This window comes from Terrapene carolina, unplaced genomic scaffold (genome assembly GCF_002925995.2).
Source record: "Terrapene carolina triunguis isolate 2854851 unplaced genomic scaffold, T_m_triunguis-2.0 Scaffold836, whole genome shotgun sequence".
Lineage (NCBI taxonomy): Eukaryota > Metazoa > Chordata > Testudines > Emydidae > Terrapene > Terrapene triunguis.
Genome location: NW_020665187.1, coordinates 3,641,216 through 3,667,356, shown reverse-complemented (window position 1 = coordinate 3,667,356; position 26,141 = coordinate 3,641,216). Strand labels below are relative to the sequence as shown.

The 26,141-nt window shown below is 44.4% G+C and overlaps 1 protein-coding gene across 1 annotated transcript in view; it reads left to right on the top strand.

Annotated features, from left to right (window-relative positions):
• SLC4A8 (solute carrier family 4 member 8) overlaps positions 1–26,141 on the top strand; it is a 47,971-nt gene that overhangs the window by 14,318 nt on the left and 7,512 nt on the right. Inside the window, exons 5-17 of the mRNA XM_026660707.1 lie at positions 1,660–1,848; positions 3,005–3,096; positions 4,541–4,698; positions 5,046–5,133; positions 6,240–6,386; positions 9,042–9,133; positions 11,257–11,431; positions 12,969–13,102; positions 14,178–14,423; positions 17,624–17,729; positions 22,934–23,095; positions 24,085–24,198; positions 24,963–25,124. Of these exons, the coding sequence (XP_026516492.1) occupies positions 1,660–1,848; positions 3,005–3,096; positions 4,541–4,698; positions 5,046–5,133; positions 6,240–6,386; positions 9,042–9,133; positions 11,257–11,431; positions 12,969–13,102; positions 14,178–14,423; positions 17,624–17,729; positions 22,934–23,095; positions 24,085–24,198; positions 24,963–25,124 (1,865 nt within the window). The remainder of the gene's footprint in view (positions 1–1,659; positions 1,849–3,004; positions 3,097–4,540; positions 4,699–5,045; positions 5,134–6,239; positions 6,387–9,041; positions 9,134–11,256; positions 11,432–12,968; positions 13,103–14,177; positions 14,424–17,623; positions 17,730–22,933; positions 23,096–24,084; positions 24,199–24,962; positions 25,125–26,141) is intronic.

The window sequence follows — 26,141 nt, the reverse complement described above, 5'->3', positions numbered from 1 at the left end:
ATCAGGAAAGAAAACTACATTACTGAGGATGGGGAATAATAACTGCATTAGCTAAGCAGGGAATAATCGTTTTGCAGGGACTTTTTAGCAAAGAAAAATCCCTGCCTTCGTTGAAAGACAAAGGATATGTGTACTCAGTGGCTGGGAGTGTGCTTCTCTGCATGGTTAGACAGACGTGTGCTAGCTCTACTTGAGTAAAAGCCCTATCCCCTGGGTATGTACTCAGATGTCACTGCATGTGCCACCATGGCCACGCTGCTACTTTTAGCATGCTAACTCGAGCAGAACCAGCGTGTGTCTGTCTATCCATGCTGGGAAATACATTCCCAGCAGCTGCGCAGGCATACCCAAAGACGTATTAACAATGCTCCAATGTCTCCCTAAATAAGATCGCGTCGGCATTGGTTGGCTCTTCCGTCTGGCAGTGGTAACGCTCTCCTATGAGGTGTGCTTATTCCCGGCTCATCGTGGGTTGAGACGATCACAGGTTTTGTCCCACCGCTGTTTGCTGGCTGTCTGGGGCTGTAGGGATCAAGGGTACGTCTACACTTACCTCCGGGTCTGGCGGCTGGCAATCGATGTTCTGGGATCGATTTATCGCATCTTGTCTAGACGCGATAAATCGATCCCGGAAGTGCTCGCCGTCGACGCCGGTACTCCAGCTCAGCGAGAGGAGTACGCGGCATCGACGGGGGAGCCTTCCTGCCGCGTCTGGACCCGCGGTAAGTTCGGACTAAGGTACTTCGAATTCAGCTACGTTATTAACGTAGCTGAATTTGCCTACCTTAGTCCGAAGTGGGGGGGTAGTGTGGACCAGGCCTTGGAGTGAGTCCGGGCTCCACCGAAGTTACAGTCTCACCCGCTCTCTTCCTCGGTGTTTGGAAAGCATGTAGCCCGCTGTCAGCACGACTGCAATACGAACACGAGGGGGTGGTCTGCAGGGGGGAAGGATGATCTTGGGAATCTTCACCAGGAAACAAAGGGGAAAGGTTTAATTCTCAGCTCAGGCAAGGGCTTGATGGGGGCACTTAATCTGTGTGGTACCTCAGTTTTCCCCATGTGTGAAATGGGGATAGTCATTCATAGAATCATAGAATATCAGGGATGGAAGGGACCTCAGGAGGTATCTAGTCCAACCCCCTGCTCAGAGCAGGACCAATTCCCAACTAAATCATCCCAGCCAGGGCTTTGTCAAGCCTGACCTTAAAAATCTCTAAGGAAGGAGATTCCACTACCTCCCCATCATATGGGGAGGTTGTGGAGGTGTAATTCAGTGATTGCTGTGGCCATGAAGTCTTTCTAAGCACAGAGCTAAATAAGAATAGTTTGAGAGCATGTTTAGTTCTGTCTACGGTACTTATACTGCTGTTTTCTGAGCACCTCCCATTCCTTAATGCATTTATCCTCAGAACTCCCCCTGGGAGGTAGAGTAATGCTATTAGCCCATTTTACAGGTGTAACTGAGGCATAGGGAGACTTGCCCAAGGTCACACAGGAAGTGTGTGGCAGAGCAGGGACACAAATTCAGTCCTAGAATAGCGCCCTAATCACTGTTCCACCCTTCCTATTGGCTTGTACATTTAGCACATGGACATTCATCAGGGACACAATCTGCACTTTTTGCAAGCTAGAGAATTGCTTCCCCTCCCCCCCCCACAGATATGATCCTGGATCAGCAAGAACCAAGCAGTGAGTTTGATGAAAGAATGAGAGAGAATATCCGGGATGCCCTCTTAAAAAAGCATCACCACCAGAACGAGAAGAAGAGGAACAACCTCCTTCCGATTGTCCGCTCTTTCACTGACGTCAGCAAGAAGCAGTCGGATCCACTCTTATTGGACAAAACGGGTGAGGATTTCTGGGTCGCGCCTTCAGACAGCCTGACCCTTTGAGGTGGGATTTTCCAAAAGGCCTAAATCACCAGGGAGCACAAGTCCCAGCTGAGTTATCTATGACTTCACTGGAAAAAAAAGGCGTTGGTTTTTTACATCATGATTAAAAAAATCATTGTGGGTTGACTGCAAAATAGGGTGACCAGACAGCAAATGTGAAAAATCGGGACGGGGTGGGGGGTAATACGAGCCTATATAAGAAAAAGACCCCAAAATCGGGACATCTGGTCACCCTATGCAAAATGAAATATTTTGCAATTTTTGCGAAGCAAAAAAATAAAAAAAGAAACCCACCTTATTTCAGGTCAAACAAAATGCTCTGTTTCAATTTCAAGCATTTCATGGTAGTTTTGACTCCTTGGCATTCATGCAATGCTGATCGCTGTGTCACAAGTATCAGTAAAGACTAACAGATTTATTTGGGCATAAGCATCGATGGGTAAAAATCCCAGTTCTTCAGATGCAACCCACGAAAAGCTTATGCTCAAATAAATCTGTTAGTCTTTACGGTGCCACTGGACTCCTTGTTGTTTTTGTGGATACAGACTAACACGGCTACCCCTTTGATAAGTATCAATGTAAAATCTTAGTGGAGACGATGCACTTTAGGTGAGGGGTATACAGTTAACCTCAAATAACTACACTGAGGTCAAAACCACCCAGGTTTTGTAAAAAATACACCTTTTCCTGCAGTGAAACTATAGCCTTTAACATGTATTAGAAATAAGAGGTGATTCTGTAAAACGCATGAAGCTATCACTTATCAAGACGCCCCAAAATAAGAAGACTTCTTGTAATGGGACTCAGGGAAATTGGGAGGAAGTTTCTATAAGGGTTTTATTTTCTTTATTTCTCTTTAGTTATTTTTGTTTTTCATTATGGGACCTTGGGAGAAGGAGCTGGTCTTGGGCAGCTCAAAAGCTATTAATATGTTTGCTCTAGTGTCCTTTTAGCTAATGGGAGCAGTGTGTGATTACTTAGCATTCATGCAAACACAGTGCTGATCAGTACATCACATAGTACTAACTACTGTCCTGCAACAGTGTGTGTTTGCCACAAATGGTACAGAGGAAACATGCTTCCTTGGGCTTTCTGTTATCTTTTTCTTTTAGCAATGCACACGCTGTCTCCTCAACCTGGCACTACCAGTCTAGAAATTAAAAACGGAGTGACCCACGACACTAGTCCTATGGATTTAAGCAAGGTGAGATGCTACGTGTGGCTGTGTCAGTCAAGGTAAATACAAGCAATGTGCATAATTCGATGGGGCCAGATGTTTCGAGAGCTCAGCATGCTGGGTGAGGAGCCCGCTTGAAAAAACTGGTCATAAATTTCATAATGGGGGCGAAGTAGAGATTGGTGACATTTTTTAGCCAAAACTTTTTTTGGCTAAAAAAAATACAGATTTGGGTTGTCTGAAACCTTTTGTGTATTTGTATTGAATTTGCTGAAATGTTTCTGTTGGGGAAAAAATGGTGGAAAAAAAATCAAATTTTTTGGTTTTGACATTTTCTGACGGATTCATTTTGATTGGAAACAACTTTTCCTTTTGAATTTTACCTCAGTTCCATTAAAAAAAATACCCTCCCCCAAAAAATGAAACAAAAAGTTTCTTTCAGGTTGAACGAAATATTTCATGTGACCCGAAACAATTATTGGCTCCCAATTTTTTCTGGTTTGGCCAGCAAACCAAAAAATTGATTATTTGCACAGGTCTAGTGCTCAGTGCTTTGACAGACATCCTTATTTAGATGCCTAAATGGGAGCTGAGCTTTTTTGAAAATCAGATCCTAATTGTGGGTTCTGAGAACTTGACAATCTGTTCATGAGTTCTTACAACTTGGTTTGGCCCTTGGGTTGGGCCATATTGCCTTAACCATTTGTCCACTGAGATCAGCCATTGACGTGTGATGCTTATTCCACATGGGAGGTTATACTGGAATAACTATATAGATTTAAATTCACTCGTGGTTAGAGCCAGGTGAAGGTTTTTTGAAAAATAGTAAATTTGCCAAAAAAATACATTTTTCCAGGTGGTGACGCTCTTCACAAATTTGGGTTGAATTTGGCAAATAGTTTCAACAGAAACAAAAACATTTTTTTTTCCAAAAAGTCAAAATACCCCCAAAATGTCCCAAAACAAAAGTACCCCCAAAGACATTTCATTGTGGGTTGAACAAAACATTTTTGGTTGACCGAAAATGAAATGAAACCATTAGTTTCAAATCAACCAAAACGTTTTCTTTGACCGAAATGAATTTTTTTCTTCTGTTTTTTTTCTTCGTTTCATTAAAAAATATAAAAAAGTTTAGTTTTTGATGGGAACTGAACTGAATTTTGTTTCAGATTTTTTTGGTTTGCCTCCCCTCCTCACCCCGAACATAATATCAAATATTAGCTCATCTCTTCTCCTTAGATTATACAGAAAAAACTTTCCCATGTAAACAAGTCCTAAGGCACCTTTATAACAGTACAACTGCATCCATGCTATGGTTGTATCGATTTAACGATTTCAGTGGAAAAGCACCCCCTCCAACCCGAATAATTAAACCAATATAACACCTGTATAGAGAGCAGGCCTCGAAGGTGCAGTTGTTGATCTGGAGGCGTGACTCCTAATTGTCTGAAAATTATTTCTTCATAACTAGGCGGAGCTTCATTTCATGAAGAAAATTCCTACTGGAGCAGAAGCTTCCAACGTTCTAGTGGGAGAGTTGGATTTCCTCCTTCGTCCCGTGGTGGCGTTTGTGCGTCTGACGTCAGCCGTCCTTCTCTCAGGCATGACGGAAGTCCCGATCCCAACGAGGTAAGTCCCATCTAGACGCGATAAATCAATCCCCGAATTGACGCCCATAGTCCACCTCAGCAGGAGGAGTCGACGGGGGAGCCGCGGCAGTCGACTTGCCGCCGTGAGGATGGACAGGTAAATCGAACTAAGATACGTGAATAGCATAGCTGAAGTTGCGTATCTTAGATCGATCCCCCCCTAGTGTAGACCAGCCCTAACTCCCGCTGCAAGTCCATGAGCATTGTGTGCTAACTCCCATTGAAGCTGATTTACTGTGCGGATCCCTTTGGAAACTTCAGGCGGTTTCTTTTTGGTCTTTACCACCATTTAATAAAGGCATTTTTTTTTCTGTTTTCTGTGGCCAGGTTCTTATTTATCTTGTTGGGACCAGAAGGGAAAGCACATCAGTACCATGAGATTGGCAGGTCAATGGCCACCCTCATGACAGATGAGGTATGGTATGGCACAAGTGACAATTTCAGCTCTTCTCCTTTGCGTTTCCTTGTTTTCTGCCCTCTTCTAAATCATTCTCTCTTTCAGCCCAGGATTTAAGGGCATGTACTGTCTGTTTCCAGACTGATAAGATGAAGAATGAGATCTGGATGGGTGTGTAACACTAGGGAAGTTTGTTCTCTTCCCCAGCAGCAGCCAAAATCCACATTTGCAAAATAGCTCAGCCCCCATTTAGGCATCAAAATAAGCATCCGGCTTTTCAACAACTCTGCATAATGGCCCTGATTGTGGGTGACGAATAGGCTGTCTGAAAATTTTCCATTGAAACTGTTTTTTGATGGAAGGTTGAGTGTAATTTCAACGAAACAAAATGTTTTGCAAAAAGTGTGTTCTGTGGAAAATTCTGAGATTTCGTTGAAAAACTGAATGTCTGAAAGTTGAAATATTTTAGTTAAAAGCTGAAATATAACAGCCAAATTCTGAAATATTTTGACTCTGAAATGCCACCTCAATGCCTCATGGGACTTGTAGTTCAAGCACCTCAGGCTCCCATTCTCCTCTATGTGCTGAGTTCCCCAGGCAGACTACACCTCCCATGATGCTCCACGGCCAGTGACTGTCCAAGAGGGGAGGCCATGGTGCATCATGGGAGATGTAGTCTGACCAGAGAACCTGGCTTTTACAGGACAATGGGAGCATGAGGTAACCACACTACAATTCCCATGAGGCAAATCAGTGGCATTTCAGAATCAAAATATTTTTTTTTTCACTGAGCTCTTGACATTTTCTCTGGGAATAAACCTCATTCTCTGACCAGCTCTAGTCAACTAGCACTTGATAATCTGGCCCATTATTATTATCTTTTTGTTATTACTCAAGCAAGGCAGTGCGATCTAGTGGATAAAGCACTCGACTGGGATTCAGGAGAACTGTTTTTAGTTCCCTGCTCTGTCTCTGACCTGCTGTGCAACATGGAATCATAGGGTTAGAAGGGACTGCAAGGGTCATCTAGTCCAACCCCCCAAAGGCAGGCCACCCCATCTTTCTGTGCCTCAGTTTCCCCTTCCTAAACTAAGCATGCCTAAACCTTACTCTCTTATTTGTAGATTTTCCATGACGTTGCTTATAAAGCCAAAGACCGTGCTGACCTTGTAGCTGGTATTGATGAATTCCTGGATCAGGTGACGGTATTGCCTCCTGGAGAATGGGATCCATCGATTAGAATTGAACCACCGAAAAATGTACCTTCCCAGGTCGGTAATATTTTTCACTTCCAGAATGAGAGAGAGACTAAAATGGCTGACGGGGATGTATGAGCAGGACCTGTACAAATGAGACCCCTGTGAAGCAGCGTGTCATACTGGACAGAGCACAGGATGGGACCTGGGTTTTATTCATGGCTCTGCAACTGTCACCCACGCTTGGGGCAAGTCACTTCCCCTCTCTCTGCCTCAGTTTCCCCGTCTCTAAAATGGGGATCATAGCTAAGGCTACGACTTAATCATGGGTATTTTTAGTAAAAGTCATGGACGAGAAACAAACAATCACAGCCTGTGACCTGTCCATGACTTATACCAGAAATACCCCTGATTGACTCTTGGGGGCGTCGCTGCCAGGGGGAAGCACACAGCACCAGCTGCTGCGAGGAGAGCCCTGGGGGCCCATGGCACCAGCTGCACGGGGGAGTCCCCGGGGGCCCGCGGCCAGGGGGTAGCCAGCACTGGCCCACGGCCAGTTGCTCAGGCGGTCTCCAGGGCCAGCTGCATCGGCTGGTGCTCGGGTGGTCCCTGGGGCCAGCTGCTTGGGCAGCCCTGGGGTCAGCCACACTGGCTGCTGCAGAAGTCACGGAGGTCACAGGAAGTCACGGAATCCGCAACCTCCGTGACAAACACCAAGCCCTAATCAGAGCACTTCATTCGCTCACAGAGGGGTTGTGAGGATAAATACATGAAAGATTGCGAGACATGCAGATTTAAAAGTTTTATTAAAGTTAATGTTTGAAATTAAATATACAGAAGTTAAGAGGGAAGGTACTGTGCATCTGGGGTCAGGCTTGAGTTGTGAGGGATTACAGGTATCGGTTACAAGGATGAAGAGAGACATACATTTCACATAACCAGCATAGACCCAGATTGGGGTGCGGGAGTTTTTAGAGTGTCAGTGGATAAGTGGGCTCGGGTACGCCACCCATGGAATGTATAAAGAGTCTAAGTCAGTATCGGTGTAGCGGATAAGTACATGGGTGGGGTGCGTCCCTTGGTTTGTCAGGGAAGGAAGTGGGTTATTTCCCTGGTCGGCGGTCTCGATTACTCAATGTGGTTTTGACGGTGTCCTGGGATGTGTTCCGTATAAATGTCTCTCGACCACCTGATGGTGTCAGACACCATGAGCTGTCTCTACTACAGTAATGTTGGCCATATAAGTACTTAGATACCAGAAAGGCCAGGCTGGATTTCAAAGAGAGGGGCTGGTGGAACACTGTTCTGTATGAGAGACCCTCAGCTCTGGATCTAGCTGTGTCCATCCAGTCCAAAATAAACTGGTTGTGTTCATCTTTTATGCCTGGTGCAAAGTGTATCTGTTAGTACAAAGTCAGGTAGGGGTTCATTTGTGCAGCGGGAGTTTGGGGCTGTTTAATTCTATTTGTGGTTGTGTAATTGATGGCAGAGCACTGTATGCAAGTCAGAAGAAAAGAACAGAAACCAATAAGTAATTGCAGCAGAGTTGCTTAATGAGGCTGGATGTTTCAATGTAGAGATGTGATTGGCAAGGTCCTAATGCTGCCCTGGATACAATTAGGGTGACCAGATAACAAGTGCAAAAAATTGGGACACTTTTATTTTCGGGGAATGAAGGTTTAGTTGCATATCTAAGGGTATGTCTACACTACCCGCCGGATCGGCGGGCAGCGATCGATCCAGCAGGGATTGATTATAAATCGGCCCCCGAGCCCTGTCCCGTCGACTCCTGTACTCCAGCGCTGTGAGAGGCGCAAGCAGAGTCGATGGGGGAGCAGCAGCAGTCGACTCATCGCAGTGAAGACACCACAGTAAGTCGATCTAAGTACGTCGACTTCAGCTACTTTATTCACGTAGCTGAAGTTGCATAACTTAGATCGATCCCCCTCTCCCCGCCCCCCCAGTGTAGACCAGGGCACAGACAAAGCCCCTAATATCAGGACGGCTGATCACCCTGGGTAAAATGGAATGTGAAAGAAACAGTGTGAATAAGCTACTCCCCTGAGCAATGTAAGTTACACTGACATAACCACTCGTGCGCACAGCGGTATGTCGGCAGGAGAGCTTCTCCTGCCGAAGAAATGGGGTTGGGGCGCGGGGGCTTCCCCTGCCCACCCCGCACGCCTGCTGGGGAGCGGGCTCAGGACGCAGGGGCTTCCCCAGCTCCCTGGCAGGAGCGCTGGGCGGGCAGAGCGGGGCAAGCCACCGCGCCCCAACCCCGCTCCCCATAGGAGTGCCGGGCGGGTGGCGGGAGCGGGGTCGGGGCATGGGGGTACCCATTTTTCCGGGGTCCCCTGATTGGCTGGGGTCCCTGGGCCTGTGACTAATCCGCCACTGCTTACGCATGAGTATCACTTTACTTGTGTGTGTAGCGCCATTGACAGCATAAAATTAACAGCATGCATCAGTGTTTGTAAGACCAAGGCCTTAGTGTAGTGTATAGGAATTGGGTAGTACCCCTTTAAATAGTTTGGTAGCTCTCTAATGGGCCTTTCTGTTATGGCAGAAGCCACCAGAACCTACCAGAGCAGCAGTATATATATGTACCTAGGGAATACGACCCAGTTCCTGCACACTCCACTAAGCACGGAAGAGTGTCTTACAATCAGATGCCTGGGATCTAGAGGCGAACACCACGAAGATCTCGCTCTTGTGTTTCTGTTTTAACAGGACAAGAGGAAGATGCCAGGTGTCCCTAATGGCACTGCTTGCCATACTGAGCCAGAACAGCACAGTGGACCCGAACTTGAACGAACGGGAAGGTTAGTGCGGCAAGATTTAACATTCATCTGCCTCTCCTTAAAGTTCACCCTAGAGCTTTGCGAATAATGGATTTTTTTTTTGGTTGGCTGTCACCTGTCTTTTTGTTGTGTTTGTACAGCACCTTGCGCAACAGGGGGTCTGACATGCTAAGATAATACAAATAAATAATATTTTTTTTTTAAAGTCAGGGCTAAAAAGGTTTCATGTTGGCACAATTTTTTTTTTTGGCAAATCGAAAAGTCTAGAACATTAATTTTGAGTTGAATGAAGTGTTTTGTTTAACTTGAAGCAATTTTTTTCACACGTGTGAATGTCTTAAAAATAAAAGTAAAGGAAATTTGTAAACAAAAAGTCCTTTTCAATTGAAAAATGAAAATATTTTGTTTCGGAAATGGGCTTATGGGGGGAAAAATGGATCGATGTGGGTCAATGCTTGTCCTGAGACCACTCTAAAATTGAGAGGTGTAGTATATTAGTTTATATAGTTATCAATTAGCTATCAACTAATTAGTTAATTAGTTATCAATTGGTTAATAGATAAGGTGTATAGGATGATGCTCCAGTCTAAGTAGAGTAGTTCCTGGATTTTGTAGGACCAATCAAGCTTGTTGTGTAACTCAGTGGAGCTCTTAACAAACACAAACTACAAGAATCGCTGAAGAGGACTGCTTAGTAAAGACAGTGTGTTTCCTGCACAAGGCAACGTGGTTTATGACCAGTAATGCACCGTATCTCGCATATCTGTAGGTAGGAACATTTGGATAAAGAGCCTTAATTTGAGTCAGATACCACAAGGGTGCATTTTAATGATTAAAGGAAGAATATCAGCCTTGACAATAGAGGTGGTTGGAAAATGGGAAGGTTTTCTTAAGGGAAAACTTTGACTTTTTGGCACCAAATTGAAAACCTAAATATTGTACCTGAAAACCAAAATATTTCCTTTCAAGATGGTGCCTCGTGGGAGTTGTAGTTTGGGTGGCTTATGCTGCCAGTCTCCTTTCTGGCTGGAGCTTTCTGGCTGCACTTCATCTCCCGAGATGCACCACTTTCTCCCCCTTTTGAGGGGAGTGGCTGCATCATAGCAATTCGGGGTGGTGGTGTAGCATGGGAGATGCAGTCCTGCGAGAGTGCCTGGCCTCTATAGGAGAATGAGAACATAAGGTAGCTGAACTACAACGCCCAGGAGGCACTTTTAAAATAAAAATACTTAGGATTTCAATATTTCACAGAAAAGCTGACATTTTTCTCCGAATTTTTTTAATCAAAAAAGGGGAAAAAATCATTTTTTTGTCAAAATTTTCCACGGGGGAAGGAGGAGCAAAACTTAGGGGCAACTCGCATTAGCCTGATGTGGCTCTTTGTTTCCCTCTAGTGGCTAGACCACGTAGAGAGGTCCTGCAACTGTCCCTGGGCTTCCGTAATTATATGACCCCCTTTAGTGTAGTATCTGAGTATATCCCAATGACTAATGGGTTTTATCTTCCCAGCATCTCTGCTAGGCAGAGAAGGACTGTCACCATATTCCAGATGGGGAAATGAGACGCAGGATACCTTAGGTGACGTATCCACCGTCACGCAGGATGTTTTCTGGCTGAGTTGGGGATCGAGTGCGGTTCTTTCCCCCTAGACTAGTGGCTTATCCACCAGGCTATCGTACCTACCTATCTTTCCATCCTAACGGCTGGTTCTTTAGGTCAAGCAGTAGCAGCTTATGCTTTAAGATGTAGGGATCCTAGGTTTAATCACAACCAGGGGCATTGTTGTATCCCGATTTCTCTCGCTGTGGGGTGAAAACAATTATTTGAACAACACTGGAACTCCTCATTATTATTGGCTTGTTGGGTGACTTCGGGCAAGTCAGTTCCCCTCACTGTGCCTCAGTTTCCCCATCTTTAAATGAGGTTACTGACACTTCCCTCCTGTGTAAAGCACTTTAAGATCTGATGGAAAGCATTGGAGCGAGGCATCATTTCATTATGAATAGCGTCAGAGCAAGGTGTAGGGTGGCTTGCAACATAGAGAATTTACAAGACAGCATTGCTTGTCTCTTGTTTAAAAGAGAAAATCTGCCATTGTTGTCTCCAATAGGGGGGAAAATATCATTTTCTTTTCTTTTTTGCAGGCTCTTTGGTGGTTTGATCATGGATGTGAAACGAAAAGCTCCTTGGTTCTGGAGTGACTTCAGGGATGCTCTGAGCTTGCAGTGCTTGGCGTCTTTCCTCTTTCTATACTGTGCCTGCATGTCCCCCGTGATTACCTTTGGGGGGCTGCTTGGAGAAGCGACCGATGGACAAATAGTAAGAATATTTTTTTTCTAATGCATAATGTATGATTCCCAGGAGAACAAGCTACATCAGAGAACACCAAGAGCAATCGGCATTGCATTTCATTGCTGCTAATATGTTTTGAGTTCTATTGATTTGCCTTCTGCTAGTTGAGCCTTTAGGGGGCAGGTTTTCTCCACAACCAGGCAGTCTAGGAATTTAATTTTTGTTTAAATGAAAGCTGAGATTCTGGTGTAATCACTTGACTCCGGGAGCTGGGGCTTTAAGAAACCCCACCAAATATCATGAGGCTCGTGATAAACTCATGAGAGTTGGCAACACTGACTGATTTCATGGAACTATATTAATTCACATCCACAAAACCTCTGCCCCATGGCATTCCATGGCGTGTGCTGCTTATGCTTCGGGCAGGCTAACAAAGCGTAGCTTTCAATGTTACATTTTCAAAGCTGTTATTCCACGGGGCAGCCCGCTCCGTTTGGATAGGTGAATAACACTAGCCTGGCGGAGTGATTGCTATTTAAAATTAAGATCCTGCCGTAGGTAGGATGGGAGGCATAGATAGAAGGTGATGGGTATCTGTGTAAAACTCTCAGGGTACATCTACACTTATTTGGAGCTGGAGGTGTAGATTCTAGCTGGAGGAGGTATATCCGTGCTAGCTCCAATTGAGCTAGTGTGCTAAAAATCGAGTGTAGCTGTTGCAATAGGAGGGGCAGCAGGGGCTAGCCGCTGTGAGCACAAGTCCAAAGTCTCTAGTAATTTGGTTTCCCATTGCGCTGCGTTAGACCGTACAACTCCTCAGCTTGTCTTTGCCAGTGTGACTATCTCCCCACACCCCCACAGGTTGTGTATTTATGTAAAGGTCGGCAAGAGTGTGCCATGAGCCCACGCCACTTTCATTCAGCACCGTCCACGTGTTCTTTTATATGGCAGCATTTTGCAGTCGTGGGCTGGAGTCCAGAACCCCCAAAATGGTATAAAATCTTAAGGAAGGAAGAGGCATTTGCAGATTTTACTCACTAAATCCAATACATTGCAATCCATAAACAATACTCATCCCTAGCTCTTATCTGGCACTTTTCATCAGTAGCTCTCAAAGTGCTTTACAAAAGAGGGCATTCTCATTATCTCCATTGTACAGATGGGAAAACTGAGGCAGCGTATTTAGTTCCATCAAAAGGAATATAGGACTGGGAAGGATCTCCTCGGTCACTGACTAAAGTCCCTTAGTACTACATCCATATGCTTATTGCTGTTTAGTCACGTAAAATGCAAGCAAAGAGACGCAAATTGGGATTTTCAAACCAACTAAGGGATTTGGGTGCCAGATTCCCATTAAAAATCTGGCCGGGTGTTAGTCTCTTTTGAAAATAATCGCATGAATTCTCCATTAAGGTCCTGTACATCGCTCTGGCAGCGTATACTCAGCTTAAAATGGTGTGAATATAGTTTACGCCCACCTAAATGAGATTCAGACCCAAAGTGTATAAAACTTAAAGATGGGGGAACATTTATCTGTTGCTTGCTTGTTTGTTTTTAACTTCAGAGCGCAATAGAATCCTTATTTGGTGCCTCGATGACTGGAGTTGTGTACTCTCTGTTCGCTGGACAACCCCTCACTATCTTAGGAAGCACTGGACCGGTGCTGGTGTTTGAAAAGATTTTGTTCAAGTTCTGCAAGTAAGGCCGTGTGCTCTTTAGAATGTACAGAATTGATGCATGTGGCCAGGTGGCAGATTAAGAGGGAAAATGTGTATTAAAAAAAAAAAGCAAATGTAAGATGCAGTTTTATTTTCTCCTTGGAAATAAAACATTGCTGCTTTCATGAGTGATGGTGTAAGACTGGAATAGTGTGAATAGATTTAATAAAAATTGGAACAATGAACAATACACTGACTTTCATGAGCCATGAATGTGTTGCTCATAGGCTTAAAGTTACGCACATTCTCAAGTTCCTAGCCCCCATCCCCAAATGCTTGTCTCTTCCACTTCTTATGTCCTGTCTTTTAGGTCTGGATCCTGGAAATACTTATGCACGTGCTTAACTTTAAGCATATAACTAATAGAGCTGATGGAAAAAGTGGTTCCCTCCCCCCCATAGAGAATATTGATTTTTGGGTAGAAATTTGAATACTGAAAAACTTTGTCCACAAAGTGAAATATTTCATTTTTGGCTGAAATATTTTGGTTTCCAAGCATTTAGTTTTTCTGCAGAAAGCAGACACTTTCATTAAAAAAATAATTCATTGGAAATCCGAATGTATAATCCTTAAATTCAGTGGGATTAGTTACTATGGCTGGTAGGAAATTTTCCATCCAAAAAAATATTTCTAGAGAAACTATCAATAGAAATTGGTTTTTTTTGGATGGAAAATTTCCTACCAGCCATAGTAACTAGTCCCATCGAATTTAAGGATTATACATTCTTAATGTTATGCATGTGTGTGTTTGAAGACTGTGAGCTCTTAAGGGCAAGGACTGAAATTTTAATATAGAAGTGTACAGTGCCTGGCTTAATTGGGCCACTGCTAGGTTGATTAATAATAATAATAATAGATTTGAGCTCTTCTCTGCCTGGTCTACACCCTTGATTGGTGATAGTTCGCCTGGAGAGCAGTGATGCACTTAATTGGTCCTCATAAGAGTCTTAATGCATGAATAAAATCCTTCCCAATTTCCTGTGCCGTTCACTGAAAACTGTGCACCTGTTTGCTTATTCTGACCTTTGGCGCTTGTTCCTGGCTCCTTTTTGCAGAGACTACTCACTCTCCTACCTTTCCCTGAGAACGAGCATTGGACTGTGGACCGCTTTCCTGTGCATCGTCCTTGTGGCAACAGACTCCAGCTCCCTAGTATGCTACATCACTCGCTTTACGGAAGAAGCATTTGCTTCTCTGATCTGTATCATTTTCATCTACGAAGCGCTAGAGAAACTGATTAAGCTAGGGGTGACCTACCCCATCCACATGCACAGCCAGCTCGACCACCTTACCTTCTACTAGTGAGTTCATCTTGGTTTTTTTTTTTTTTTCCTTTTCTTTTCTAAAGCTACTCTCATCAAACAGGACAGTAAGATGCTGATTCAGCAAAGTATGCGCCTAAGCCCATCCCTGTTTAGCAAAGCACTTAAGCACATGTTTAATTCCCTTTGACGTCACCAGGACTGCAGCACCTTGCTGAATAAGAATGGGTTTAAACACGTGCTTAGAGGAAGATGATCTAGCGCAGTGTTTCTCAGCCTTTTTGATAACAGGGACCAGCTTGTTGCCTTCCTAAGTTCTGTCAGGGAGATCTCGGGGACCGGCACTGGTCCATGGATAAGAACCATAACAATGGCCATACTGGGTCAGACCAAATGTCCATCTAGCCCAGTATCAGCAGCCAATGCCAGGTGCCCCAGAGGGAACGAACAGAACAGGTAATCATCAAGTGATCCATTCCCTGTCGCCCATTCCCAGTTTCTGGCAAACAGAGGCTAGGGACACCATCCCTGCCCATCCTGGCTAATAGCTATTGATGGACCTATCCTCCATGAATTTATCTAGTTCTTTTTTGAACCCTGTTATAGTCTAGGCCTTCACAACATCCTCTGGCAAGGAGTTCCACAGGTTGACTCTGCGTTGTGTGAAAAAATGCTTCCTTTTGTTTGTTTTAACCTGCTGCCTATTAATTTCATTTGGTGCCCCCTAGTTCTTGTGTTATGAGAAGGAGTAAATAGCACTTCATTATTTACTTTCTCCACACCAGTTATGATTTTATAGACCTCTATCATATCCCCCCTTAGTCGTCTCTTTTCCAAGCTGAAAAGTCCCAGTCTTATTAATCTCTCCTCATATGGAAGCCGTTCCATACCCCTAATTATATTTTTTTGCCCCTTTCTGAACATTTTCCAATTCCAATATATCTTTTTTGAGATGGGGCTACCACATCTGCACGCAGTATTCAAGATGTGGGCATACCACGGATTTATATAGAGGCAATATGATATTTTTTGTCTTATTATTTATCCCTTTCTTAATGATTCCCAACATTCTGTTCGCTTTTTTGACTGCCGCTGCACATTGAGTGGATGATTTCAGAGAACTATCCTCAATGATTCCAAGATCTCTTTCTTGAGTGGTAACAGCTAATTTAGACCCCATCATTTTATATGTATAGTTGCACATTGGAAAACATAATCCCATTACTGTGCATTTATCAGCACTGAATTTCATCTGCTATTTTGTTGCCCAGTCACCCAGTTTTGAGAGATCCTTTTGTAGTTCTTCGCAGCCTGCCTGGGACTTAACTATCTTGAGTACTTTTATATCATCTGCAAATTTTGCCACCTCACTGTTTACCCCTTTCTCCAGATCATTTATGAATATGTTAAATAGGACTGGGCCCAGTACAGACCCTGGGGAACACCACTGTTTACCTCTCTCCATTCTGAAAACTGACCATTTATTCCTACCCTTTGTTTCCTATCTTTTAACCAATTACCAGTCCATGAGAGGACCTTCCCTTTTATCCCATGACTGCTTACTTTGCTTAAGAGCCTTTGGTGAGGGACCTTGTCAAAGGCTTTCTGAAAATCTAAATGCACTATATCCACTGGATCCCCCTTGTCCACATGCTTATTGACCCACTCAAAGAATTCTAGTAGATTGGCGAGGCATGATTTCCCTTTGAAAAACCATGTTGACTATTCCCCAACAAATTATGTTCATCTATGTGTCTGACAATTTTGTTCTTTACTATAGTTTCAACCAGTTTGCCCGGTACTGCAGTCAGGCTTATTGGCCTGTAATTGCCAGGGTCACCTCTGGAGCTCTTTTAAAAAATTAGCGTCACATTAGCTATCCTCCCGTCATTTGGTACAGAAGCTGATTTAAATGATAGGTTACAAACAACAGTTAGTAGTTCTGCAATTTCACATTTGAGTTCCTTCAGAACTCTTGGGTGAATCCCATCTGGTCCTGGTGACTTATTACTGTTTAGTAAAAATTAGGATCTCGTGGATAGAACGATGGGCTGGGGTTCATGAGACCCAACTTCAGTTGCCAGCTACTCCTGAATAGCTCCCTGTGTGGACATTCTTATTCCAGAATCCACTTTGGAAGTGGATTAAGAACATTCCAGAACAAGTGTCCACACACGGTGTTATTCAGGAATAGCTATTCTGCTTGAAAGGCTAGGTCTACACTACCGCGGGGTTCCGACCTAAGATACGCAACTTCAGCTACGTGAATACCGTAGCTGAAGTTGCGTATTTTAGGTCGGCTTACCTGGCGGTGAGGACGGAGGAAAGCCGACCGCTGCCGCGCTGCCGCCGACTCCGCTGCCGCCTCTTGCCGAGGTGGATTTCCGGAGTCGACGGCAGAGCGATCAGGGATCGATTTTACCGCGTCCTCACGAGACGCGGTAAGTCGATCCCCGATAAACCGATTGCTACCTGCCGGATCGGCGGGTAGTGAAGACGTAGCCGAAGACACATCCTGCCTTTTTCTGGAATAGCTGTCGACAAGCCCTCTGCATCAGGCTTTCTGTGTGACCCTGGGCAAATCACTTAATGTGCCTGTAAGAATTCTTTTCTGTCTCGCGGGGGAGTTGGGAGGATCAAATCCACCATGATTGTAGGATGCTCAGATATGATGGTGAAGGCCATAGACGTGTCAGGAGTCGAATTTAAGCACACGCTTAAGTGCTTTGCTGAATCGGGTCTTAATGCAGGGACTTAGCTTCTTGAACTCCAGCTAACATAATGTGTGACTGTTCAGTGGTAAAGCGCAGAGATGTGCCACAAAGATTTGGGAACTTTTGAACAGGGAATCCACCAGCACCTAGAAACCACTGGCATTTTGCTATGTACTTTGAGAGCATTTTAATGATCTAGTGGTTCGGGCACTGGGCAGGGAGTCAGGACACCTGCGTTCAGGAGCCCTTGAACACGTCCCTGCCTCGCTCTCTGCCTCAGTTTCCCCATCTGCACAGTGTGGATAACGGTACATATTTCGCTTTGGAGGTGCTGGGTGTGCCTCTGTAACTTAGGCTGAGCTCAGTTTTGCTCTTAAACCTTTTTGTGCTTAATCCTGAAGAATACAGCATATCCTCCCCCCAAATGAAAAGCTAAGTATAATTATTGCGCAACGAGGTTCTGTTATCGCTGAGGAGTTCCCCTCTTTTGGTACTTTAACCCTAATATGTTTTCTTTGCTCTTAGTTGTAAGTGTGCCGCTCCTGACAATCCCAGCAATCAAACCCTACAGTTCTGGAGCGACAAGAAGATTGTCCCTTCTGCGATTGAGTGGGCGAACCTCACTGTCAGTGTAAGTGCATGGGCCCCTGTGCTCTTAGCTGTGGTATATTACAGATCTTGGGTGACCAGATGTCCAGATTTTATAGGGACAATCCTGATATTTGGGGCTTTGCCTTCTATAGGTGCCTATTACCCCTCACTCTCTGTCCGGATTTTTCACACTTGCAGTGTGGTCACCCTATATAGATCAAAATGGAGCGGAAGGGCATCATGGTCCAAATAACCATCGTGTCACACTCCTGCTAATGTTAGCTCTGCCTTTTCATGCTGCTAATTGTTACCTAAGGCCCCTAAGTTATCCCAGGCCTCCAACTGTACTAGAACTATTGTAATAGAAATAATGCAGTTCAGATTCTTGTGAGTTTAAAATTAGGGCTGGCTGGAAAACAGGAATTCTGTTTTGCAAAAAATGTCAAAGTTTCAGCATTTGTTTTCACCGCAATGTGCAATGAAACGGAAACCTTTCACCGTTTCCTGTGAATACAAGAGGAGAGAGAGAGAGAGAGAGAGAGAGAGAGAGAGAGTCTAAGGCCTGCCCCGAATAGCTTGGTGGTTAGAGCACTCACCTGGCCTACGGGAGCCCTGTTCTATCTGATATGGAGGCGAGACTTGAACCTGGGTCTCCAGGGGAGTGTCATAACAGCTGGAATATATTGTCAGAATCTCTCCTGTTGGGGCTGCTGCACTTACTATAAATAAAACATTCCATGAGAAAATAGCAGGGCAGAGGGAAACTGATGCTAGCCTGGTGGTTAGGATGCTTACCTAGCACGTGGGAGGCACAGGTTCAAGTCCTTGCTCTGTCTATCACTCAGCTGAGTGCCCTAGTCTATTGGCTATTCAGAGGTCACTCCCCAGACATCCCATCCAGGTTCTGTGAAAATGTTGCCAAAACTAACCCCTTCCTACCAAAAATTACAGTTTTGACGAGTTGGCATTTTCTGATGGAAAAACATTTTGTCAAAAATTTCCTCACCAGCTCTAGTTTAAATGCTTGGGACCAGCATTCTCTTGGCCCGGGGAGGTGCAAAGACCCAAGTAGTAAATGCAGCCTGCCTATGCCCTTGGTTTAGGAAAGCATCTCTGTTCAGGAAAGCAATCCTGTGCTCGTCTCTAAGTCCACACTTATGTCTCGTTGAAGTCAATGGGACATAAGCGCATGCTTAAAGTTAAGAACGGGTACAAGTGTTTTCCTGATGTGGGGCCTAATTTCTCCAAGCCCAGGACTCTGATTCAGTAATGTGCTTAAGCATGTGCCTAACTTTAAGCATGTGGGTAGGGGAACTGCTTAAAGCTAGGTGTGTGCTTAAGTCCTTTAATGGAATCGGGGACCCTGTGTGGAACATAAAGAGGTCTTTTCCCAAAATCTCCTGATCACTTCCTGTGGGTTTTTCCATGAGAACTTACCTCTCCTTCCACCATTATCATTGAGTTAACCCTCCTTTCCATCCCTCTCTTGCCTTCCTTGAACTCTTCCTTTTTCTGTGAGGTCTCTCGAGATGAAAGCAGCACTCACAGTTTAAGCTGAGGATGTGCTGTTGATTTACAGTTCAGCGTTACGTTGGGTTTTGTTCTCTATTTATAAGAATGGCCATGCCGGGTGAGAGCAATGGTCCCTCTAGCCCTGTATCCTGGCTTCCGACAGTGACCAATGCCAGGTGCCCCAGAGGGAATGACCAGAACAGGCAGTCATCGAGTGAGCCATATTTATTGTCCAGTCCCAGATTCTGGCAGTCAAAGGCTAGGGATTGCATCCCTGACCATCTTGGCTAATAGCCATTGATGGACCTATCCTTCATGAATTTATCTAATTATCTAATTCTGTTTTTAGCCCGGTTATACTTTTGGCCTTCACAACATCCCCCGGCAGCGAGTTGCACAGGTTGACTGTGCATTGTGTAAAGTAATACTTCCTTTTGTTGGTTTTAAACCTGCTGCCTATTCCCTCCTTAATGCACCCTAACTCACCCCAGGCTTGTTCGACGGCCACTGTGCAGCGAGCAGGCATCTCCATTGGTAGCTGCCAGTTTAAATGCATTTTACTAGTAATGTCTAAGCCCGCACCTCTGAGGATTTGACTCTGTGAGCCAGGTCAGAGCTGGGAGAGGAGGTGGGAGGAGCCCTGTCTGAGCAAGCGAATCTGAAGAGTAGGACTGCCCTGGGCAGGCATAATGTATCAGGAGGGATAGTGCCCGTACAGCCAACCCCAAATGGTGAGCAATCGTGAGTCCAGCCCCCTGAAATCATGAGTTAGGCTTAAAAACCGTGAGCAAAAAAAATCACGAGACTTGCAATAATATATATGGAGATATACCTATCTCATAGAGCTGGAAGGTCATCCAGTCCAGCCCCTGCCTTCACTAGTAGGACCACGTACTGATTTTTGCCCCAGATCCCTAAGTGGTCTCCTCAAGGATTGAACTCACAACCCTGGGTTTAGCAGGCCAATACTCAAACCACTGCAACACACTCAGGAGGATGAACTCAAACTGGAACGGGTACAGAGAAGGGCCACTAGGATGATCCGAGGAATGGAAAACCTTTTGTATGAAAGGAGACTCGAGGAGCTCGGTTTGTTTAGCCTAACCAAAAGAAGGCTGAGGGGAGATATGATTGCTCTCTTTAAATATATCAGAGGGATAAATACCAGGGAGGGAGAGGAATTATTTCAGTTCAGTACTAATGTGGACACGAGAACAAATGGATATAAACTGGCCGTGGGGAAGTTTAGGCTCGAAATTAGACGAAGGTTTCTAACTATTAGAGGGGTGAAAGTTTGGAACAGCCTTCCGAGGGAAACGGTGGGGGCAAAAGACCTGTCTGGCTTCAAGATAAGGCTAGATAAGTTTATGGAGGGGATGGTTTGAGGGGATAACGTGATTTTAGTCAATTAGGCAATAACGTGCCATCGCTGGTAAAATGAGGGTCCGGCTGGAGAGTCTTGCCTGTATGCTCGGGGTTCTACTGATCGCCATATTTGGGGTCGGGAAGGAATTTTCCTCCAGGGTAGATTGGCAGAGGCCCTGGAGGTTTTTCGCCTTCCTCCGCAGCATGGGGCAGGGGTCGCAAGCTGGAGGATTCTCTGCGACTTGAAGTCTTTAAATCACGATCTGGAGACTTCAACAGCTGAGTTAAGGGAAAGTGGGTGGGTCAGCTTCTGTGGCCTGCATCATGCGGGAGGTCAGACTAGATGACCATAATGGTCCCTTCTGACCTTAAAGTCTATGAGTCTATGAGTCTAGGAGCAGCAGCGACTGCCCCTGTTCTATAGCTATACAGCCTGGACTTTCTCTAACGTTGGCTCGGTAGTTTGCTGCTGCTAGCAGGGGATGATTCCTAGCTAGCTTCCTGTGGGACCTGGAGCAATGTTGTGTCTTTTTGCCTACTCCCAATTTCCTTGAAGCAGTAGTTGACAGATTGCAGCTGCTTTGTGCGTGAGCGCTCCCTGCCCTTTCAGCACTCTAGCGCACCCTACAGGGTGACCACAATATAGCCCGTATTCTGCTAGCCATTTGTGATGTAAAGCATTGGTGCATTTTTTGGTGGGGGTTAGTTTTTAAATAAAGTCGTTTCCACTCTGTTAAGATCACATGCACGTTGGCAGGGCTGTAATGCTCTCAGCTGTTTTTCCATTACATTTCCATTACTGTTTTTCCATTAGTAAACAGCTTGTCTTACAATGTTTGCACAAATTATGTCATTAGTGCAACGATTCAGGTAAGTGTCGTGCTAGATGAGTTCTTGGTTACCCAAGGTTAATAAGTGACAAAGCATAAGCATGCCAATGATTAGGAAGAGATTGTTAAAAGAGGTGAACACTACAGCTGGTCGGAAAAATTTTGTCCAAACAGTTTCCTATCTGAAAATTCCACTTTGATGCAACTTAAATTTTCTACGAAATTATATTTGCAGTAAAATTTCACTTAAAAAAAAAAAAATAAAAAAACATTTAGAACACATTGAAATGTCCCATTTTGATATATTTGGAACAAAAGGGGTTTTTTGTTTGTTTGTTTCAAATTTATTTTTCATTTTGAAACATACTTTATTTTGTATAAAAAATAAAAATACATTTTAAAAAGTGCTCAAAATCGAAACAAAACATTTCAAATTTATTGAACGTTTCGAATGACCCCCCACAAAATAATTTTTTTAAAGAATCTCCTTTTGCCAAAAATTTTGAAATTTTTGGCTTCTTGTCATGATTTGGAACAATTTTTTTTTTCAACATTCAAAAATGTTTCACAGGACAGAAAATCTATTTTCTGACCAGCTCTAGTCAGCAGATTGGGTGCTGAGCTGTTTTGAAAATCTGGCCCTACGTGCAGGGCCGGTGCTACCATTAAGGTGAACTAGGCGGTTGCCTAGGGCGCCAAGATTTGGGGGCGCCAAAAAGCGGTGCCCCCAATTTTTTTTACAATGTTCCTCCCTGAGTGCGCGGTCGCTTCTCCACTTCTCCCACCTCCCAGGCTTGCAGCGCCAATCAGCTGTTTGGCGCCGCAAGCCTGGGAGGAGAATTAGAGCGGGAGCGGTGTGCTCGGGGAGGAGGTGGAGCAGAGGTGAGCTGGGGTGGGGAGCTGCTGCACGGCTCCCCAGGGGGGGGGCGCCTCAGGGCGGAGGGGGGGGCGGGGAGCTGCCGCAGGGCTGGGGGGGGAAGGGCGCAAGGTGGAAGTTTTGCCTAGGGCGCAAAACTTCCTTGCACCGGCCCTACCTACGTGTCATGACAGGAACCGTAGCGTAATGAACACTTTTGAAAACATGACCCCAAGCGATGACTCTCATCTGTTAAGTGATTTCAGTTTAAGTAACTAATAGTTTACTCCTGTCAAGTTCAGAGTTAGAGGATCAGAGGTCTTACTAGATGATCTAAATGTCCCTTCAGGGCTTCAAATCTATGAATGAAAAAAGTTAGCAACCAACACTTGTAACAAGAGGGTGTTAATATCCATGAATCATCACAGCCCTTCTGATCATTCCCACACGTTGCTACCTAATGCATATTAAAGCCATACGCTGTCAGCCAAAGGCGCATTGTAGTCAGTGGGAGTTTGGCCTATGTAAGAATAGCAGGATTTAGCTCTGAATGCTGTCTTCAGACTATGCAGATACTAAGGCCTTTAAAGAGCCTCTTTTTTGAGATGTCACGTCACATTTGTGGTGTATCACGGGCATTGTGGGTGTTTATGGTGGTGTCTTGATGACCTGTTTCTCCAGGAATGTCGGAAAATGCATGGAGAATTTACTGGACCCGCCTGTGGGCACCATGGCCCCTACACGCCAGATGTCCTCTTCTGGTCTTGCATTCTCTTCTTCACCACCTTCATCATGTCCGGCGCACTGAAGATGTTTAAAACCAGCCACTATTTCCCAACAAAAGTAGGTAGAAGATGGTGGCTAACTGCCAACCCTCTCTTTCCTGAAAGACCAGTATTTCATGGTAGCTCTTATTAGTGTATATTGCTATAAATTCCAAGGCTGAGAGGAAATTAGGACTGGTCATCAATTTTGCCATGGTCCTTCATGAGAACTATAGTTCATTGCTCTCATGTCCCCATCCTCCACTATGGTCTGGGTTTCCCAGGTAGGCTACATCACCCATGATGCACCATGGCCAAGGACTCCCATGATACACTGCCTCCCCTTACAAGAGGGAAGATCAGAGTGCATCCTGGGAGATGTAGTTTGAGGTGGGAGCCCAGACTATAGAGGAAAATGAGAGCTTGAGGCACCTGAACTACATCTCCCATGAAGCATCATGGCAGCATTTCAAAATTCAAATATTTTGGATTTTGACTGAAATATTTTGTCTGACCACCAACATTTTCCCCGGGGGAGGGGGGCGGAAACATTTTTCAAACAGCTGTAGTGGAAATCTCATCAAATTCTCCATGCAGTGAAGCAGATGTCATGGCATGATTCCGGCATATCAGGATATATATGTGATATATTTAGAATGATCCTTGTCTAATGAGATCTAGCCAGTGCCCACAATGTGGAATCTAGCCAGTGCCCACAAACCCCATTGCATGCACTCCCAGGCACCTGAACAATTTGGACTAATACCAATATTGCTAAATTGAGAATGCAGTAATATGGATAAAGTAATAGAACTATTGGAATTGACTGTAGGTATTGATATGTTTCTAAAGGGAAGAATCCAGGGATTCCGAGACTACCTTTGAGTAGGGGGTTGGACTAGATGACCTCCTGAGGTCCCTTCCAACCCTGATATTCGATGACTCTATGATTCTACCCCAGCAGCAGCCACGGAGGTCCCAGAAAGTCACGGAATCGGATTTCCACGACCTCCGTGACAAACTCGCAGCCTTACTAATGCCAAATGCTTCTTTAATTTCTCATACCAGGTACGAGCCATGATAAGTGACTTTGCTGTTTTCTTAACTATCGTCACTATGGTGACTTTTGATTTCTTAATTGGAGTCCCATCACCAAAGCTACAGGTTCCCGGTGTCTTCAAGGTAAGCAAATGGTGTAACAGATTTGGGTTCACTGAACAATCCACATTTGTAATGACATTGTATGTTGTGAAAGGCAGCATGCTATGGAGGATGGCAGACTAGAAGTCAGGACTCCTGGGTTCTATTCCCATTTCTGGATGGGGAGTATGGATTAGTGATTAAAGCAGCGAGAGACAGGACTCCTGGATCCAATTCCTAGCTGTGGGATCTCGTGCTTGGAACAGTGAGGAGTGGGACTCAGGAGATGTGAGCTCTGTCCTGATTTTGTCACTGTATCCCTGGGTGTCCTTGGAAAGCCTCTTCAACTCTCAGGGTGGAATTTTCAAAAGCCCCCAAGTGGCTTGGGGGTTGTTCTGTTTTTAGAAGTGACTTAGGCACTTAGGCCTAGATCCTTAAAGATACTTAAGCACTTAACTCCCATTGAAATCAATGATAGTAAGGCATACCCCTTCAAGGATCTTAGGAGCCTAAATCAATGGGATATTTTACTTTGGGGAAAAATGGGACATAGGCTCCTAAATCCTTTGGAAGCTTTAGAAAATGTTCTCTTTAGTAACATGTTCCCCATCTGTAAAATGAGGACAGTAGCACTGCCCTAACTTGCAGGGGTGTTGTGAGGATAAATACATTCAAGACTGAGGCCCTCAGGTACTGTGGAGATGGGAGCCGGTTAAGTACATAGATAGAAAGATGACTGAGAATGGATGGTACCATTGCTTCAATAAATGGCTTTTATTATGCCGTGTGTGTGTATTTTGCCGTAGCCGACAAGAGATGACCGTGGGTGGATTATTAGCCCGATAGGGCCCAATCCCTGGTGGACGGTGTTAGCAGCTCTCATCCCAGCTCTCCTCTGCACCATCTTGATATTCATGGACCAGCAAATCACTGCTGTTATCATAAACAGAAAGGAGCATAAACTCAAGGTAACAGTGTTTTAGGAGTGGATGAAGAGACCTGATTCTCCATTACTCTGAACCTTGCGTCATTTACCCCCTGTGCAAAGTGAGCGTGACATGCTTCCACATCGGAGCTTTGCACTCACTTTGCAAGGCCCTGACTTAAGCACATGCTTAACTTTAAGCAATTGCTTAATTGCTTTCCTGAATTAGGCCCTAAATGACTACACATGGAGCAGAGCAACAGAGAATTCGGCCAATGATCTTCCTAACAAATAAATTAGCCTAAAACCAAAATATTGAGGAGAGGTTTGTATTACCATCAGTGACTGGGGAATTAATTAGTTTGACACACCACAAAGCAACTCATACTATAGCTTTCTCTTAGTTGATTAAAAATAAAACCAGTTGAAATTTTTCTGATGAAAAATAGCTTTCTGATTAACTGGAAATTTCTACCAAAAAAAATGGTTTTGTTGATAATTTCCAGGTTTTCATATTAAAAAAGCCCTAATTTTTGTTATTGGTTTTCAGTTTCCAAAAGCTAAAGAGATTTTTTTGGACAATTTTTCAAGAACAATGTCAACAAACTTGAGTGTTTTTCATTTTTATCAAAGAATTAAAATGTTTTCCCACCAAACTCTACTTAAAAGTTAATTTCTACACGACTGGACAGTTATAGACTTGAAGGATGTTAGTTTTCCAAGGTGCTTTATTAAAGCATACAATCTTCCTGCTGGAACTTTTCTGGATAAAAATGATGAATTCTCTGTTTCTGAAAGAATTCTTATGAGCACAAATAACTCAGCGCTTCTTTATTTCTTGTATTAATATTGGTGTTTTTCAGATCGTTACATGGCATTTAATTAAAAAACATAACTTGTGCATCGTACATCAAGGTTTAGTTTGTGTTTCTGAAATCTGTGCTCCAGCTCAACTTCAAGATATGGAATAACTGAGTGAAATTCTGTGAATGGCCTGTGTTGTGCAGGAGATTAGACTAGCTAATCATAACAGTCACTTCCGGCCTTAATATCTATGGGT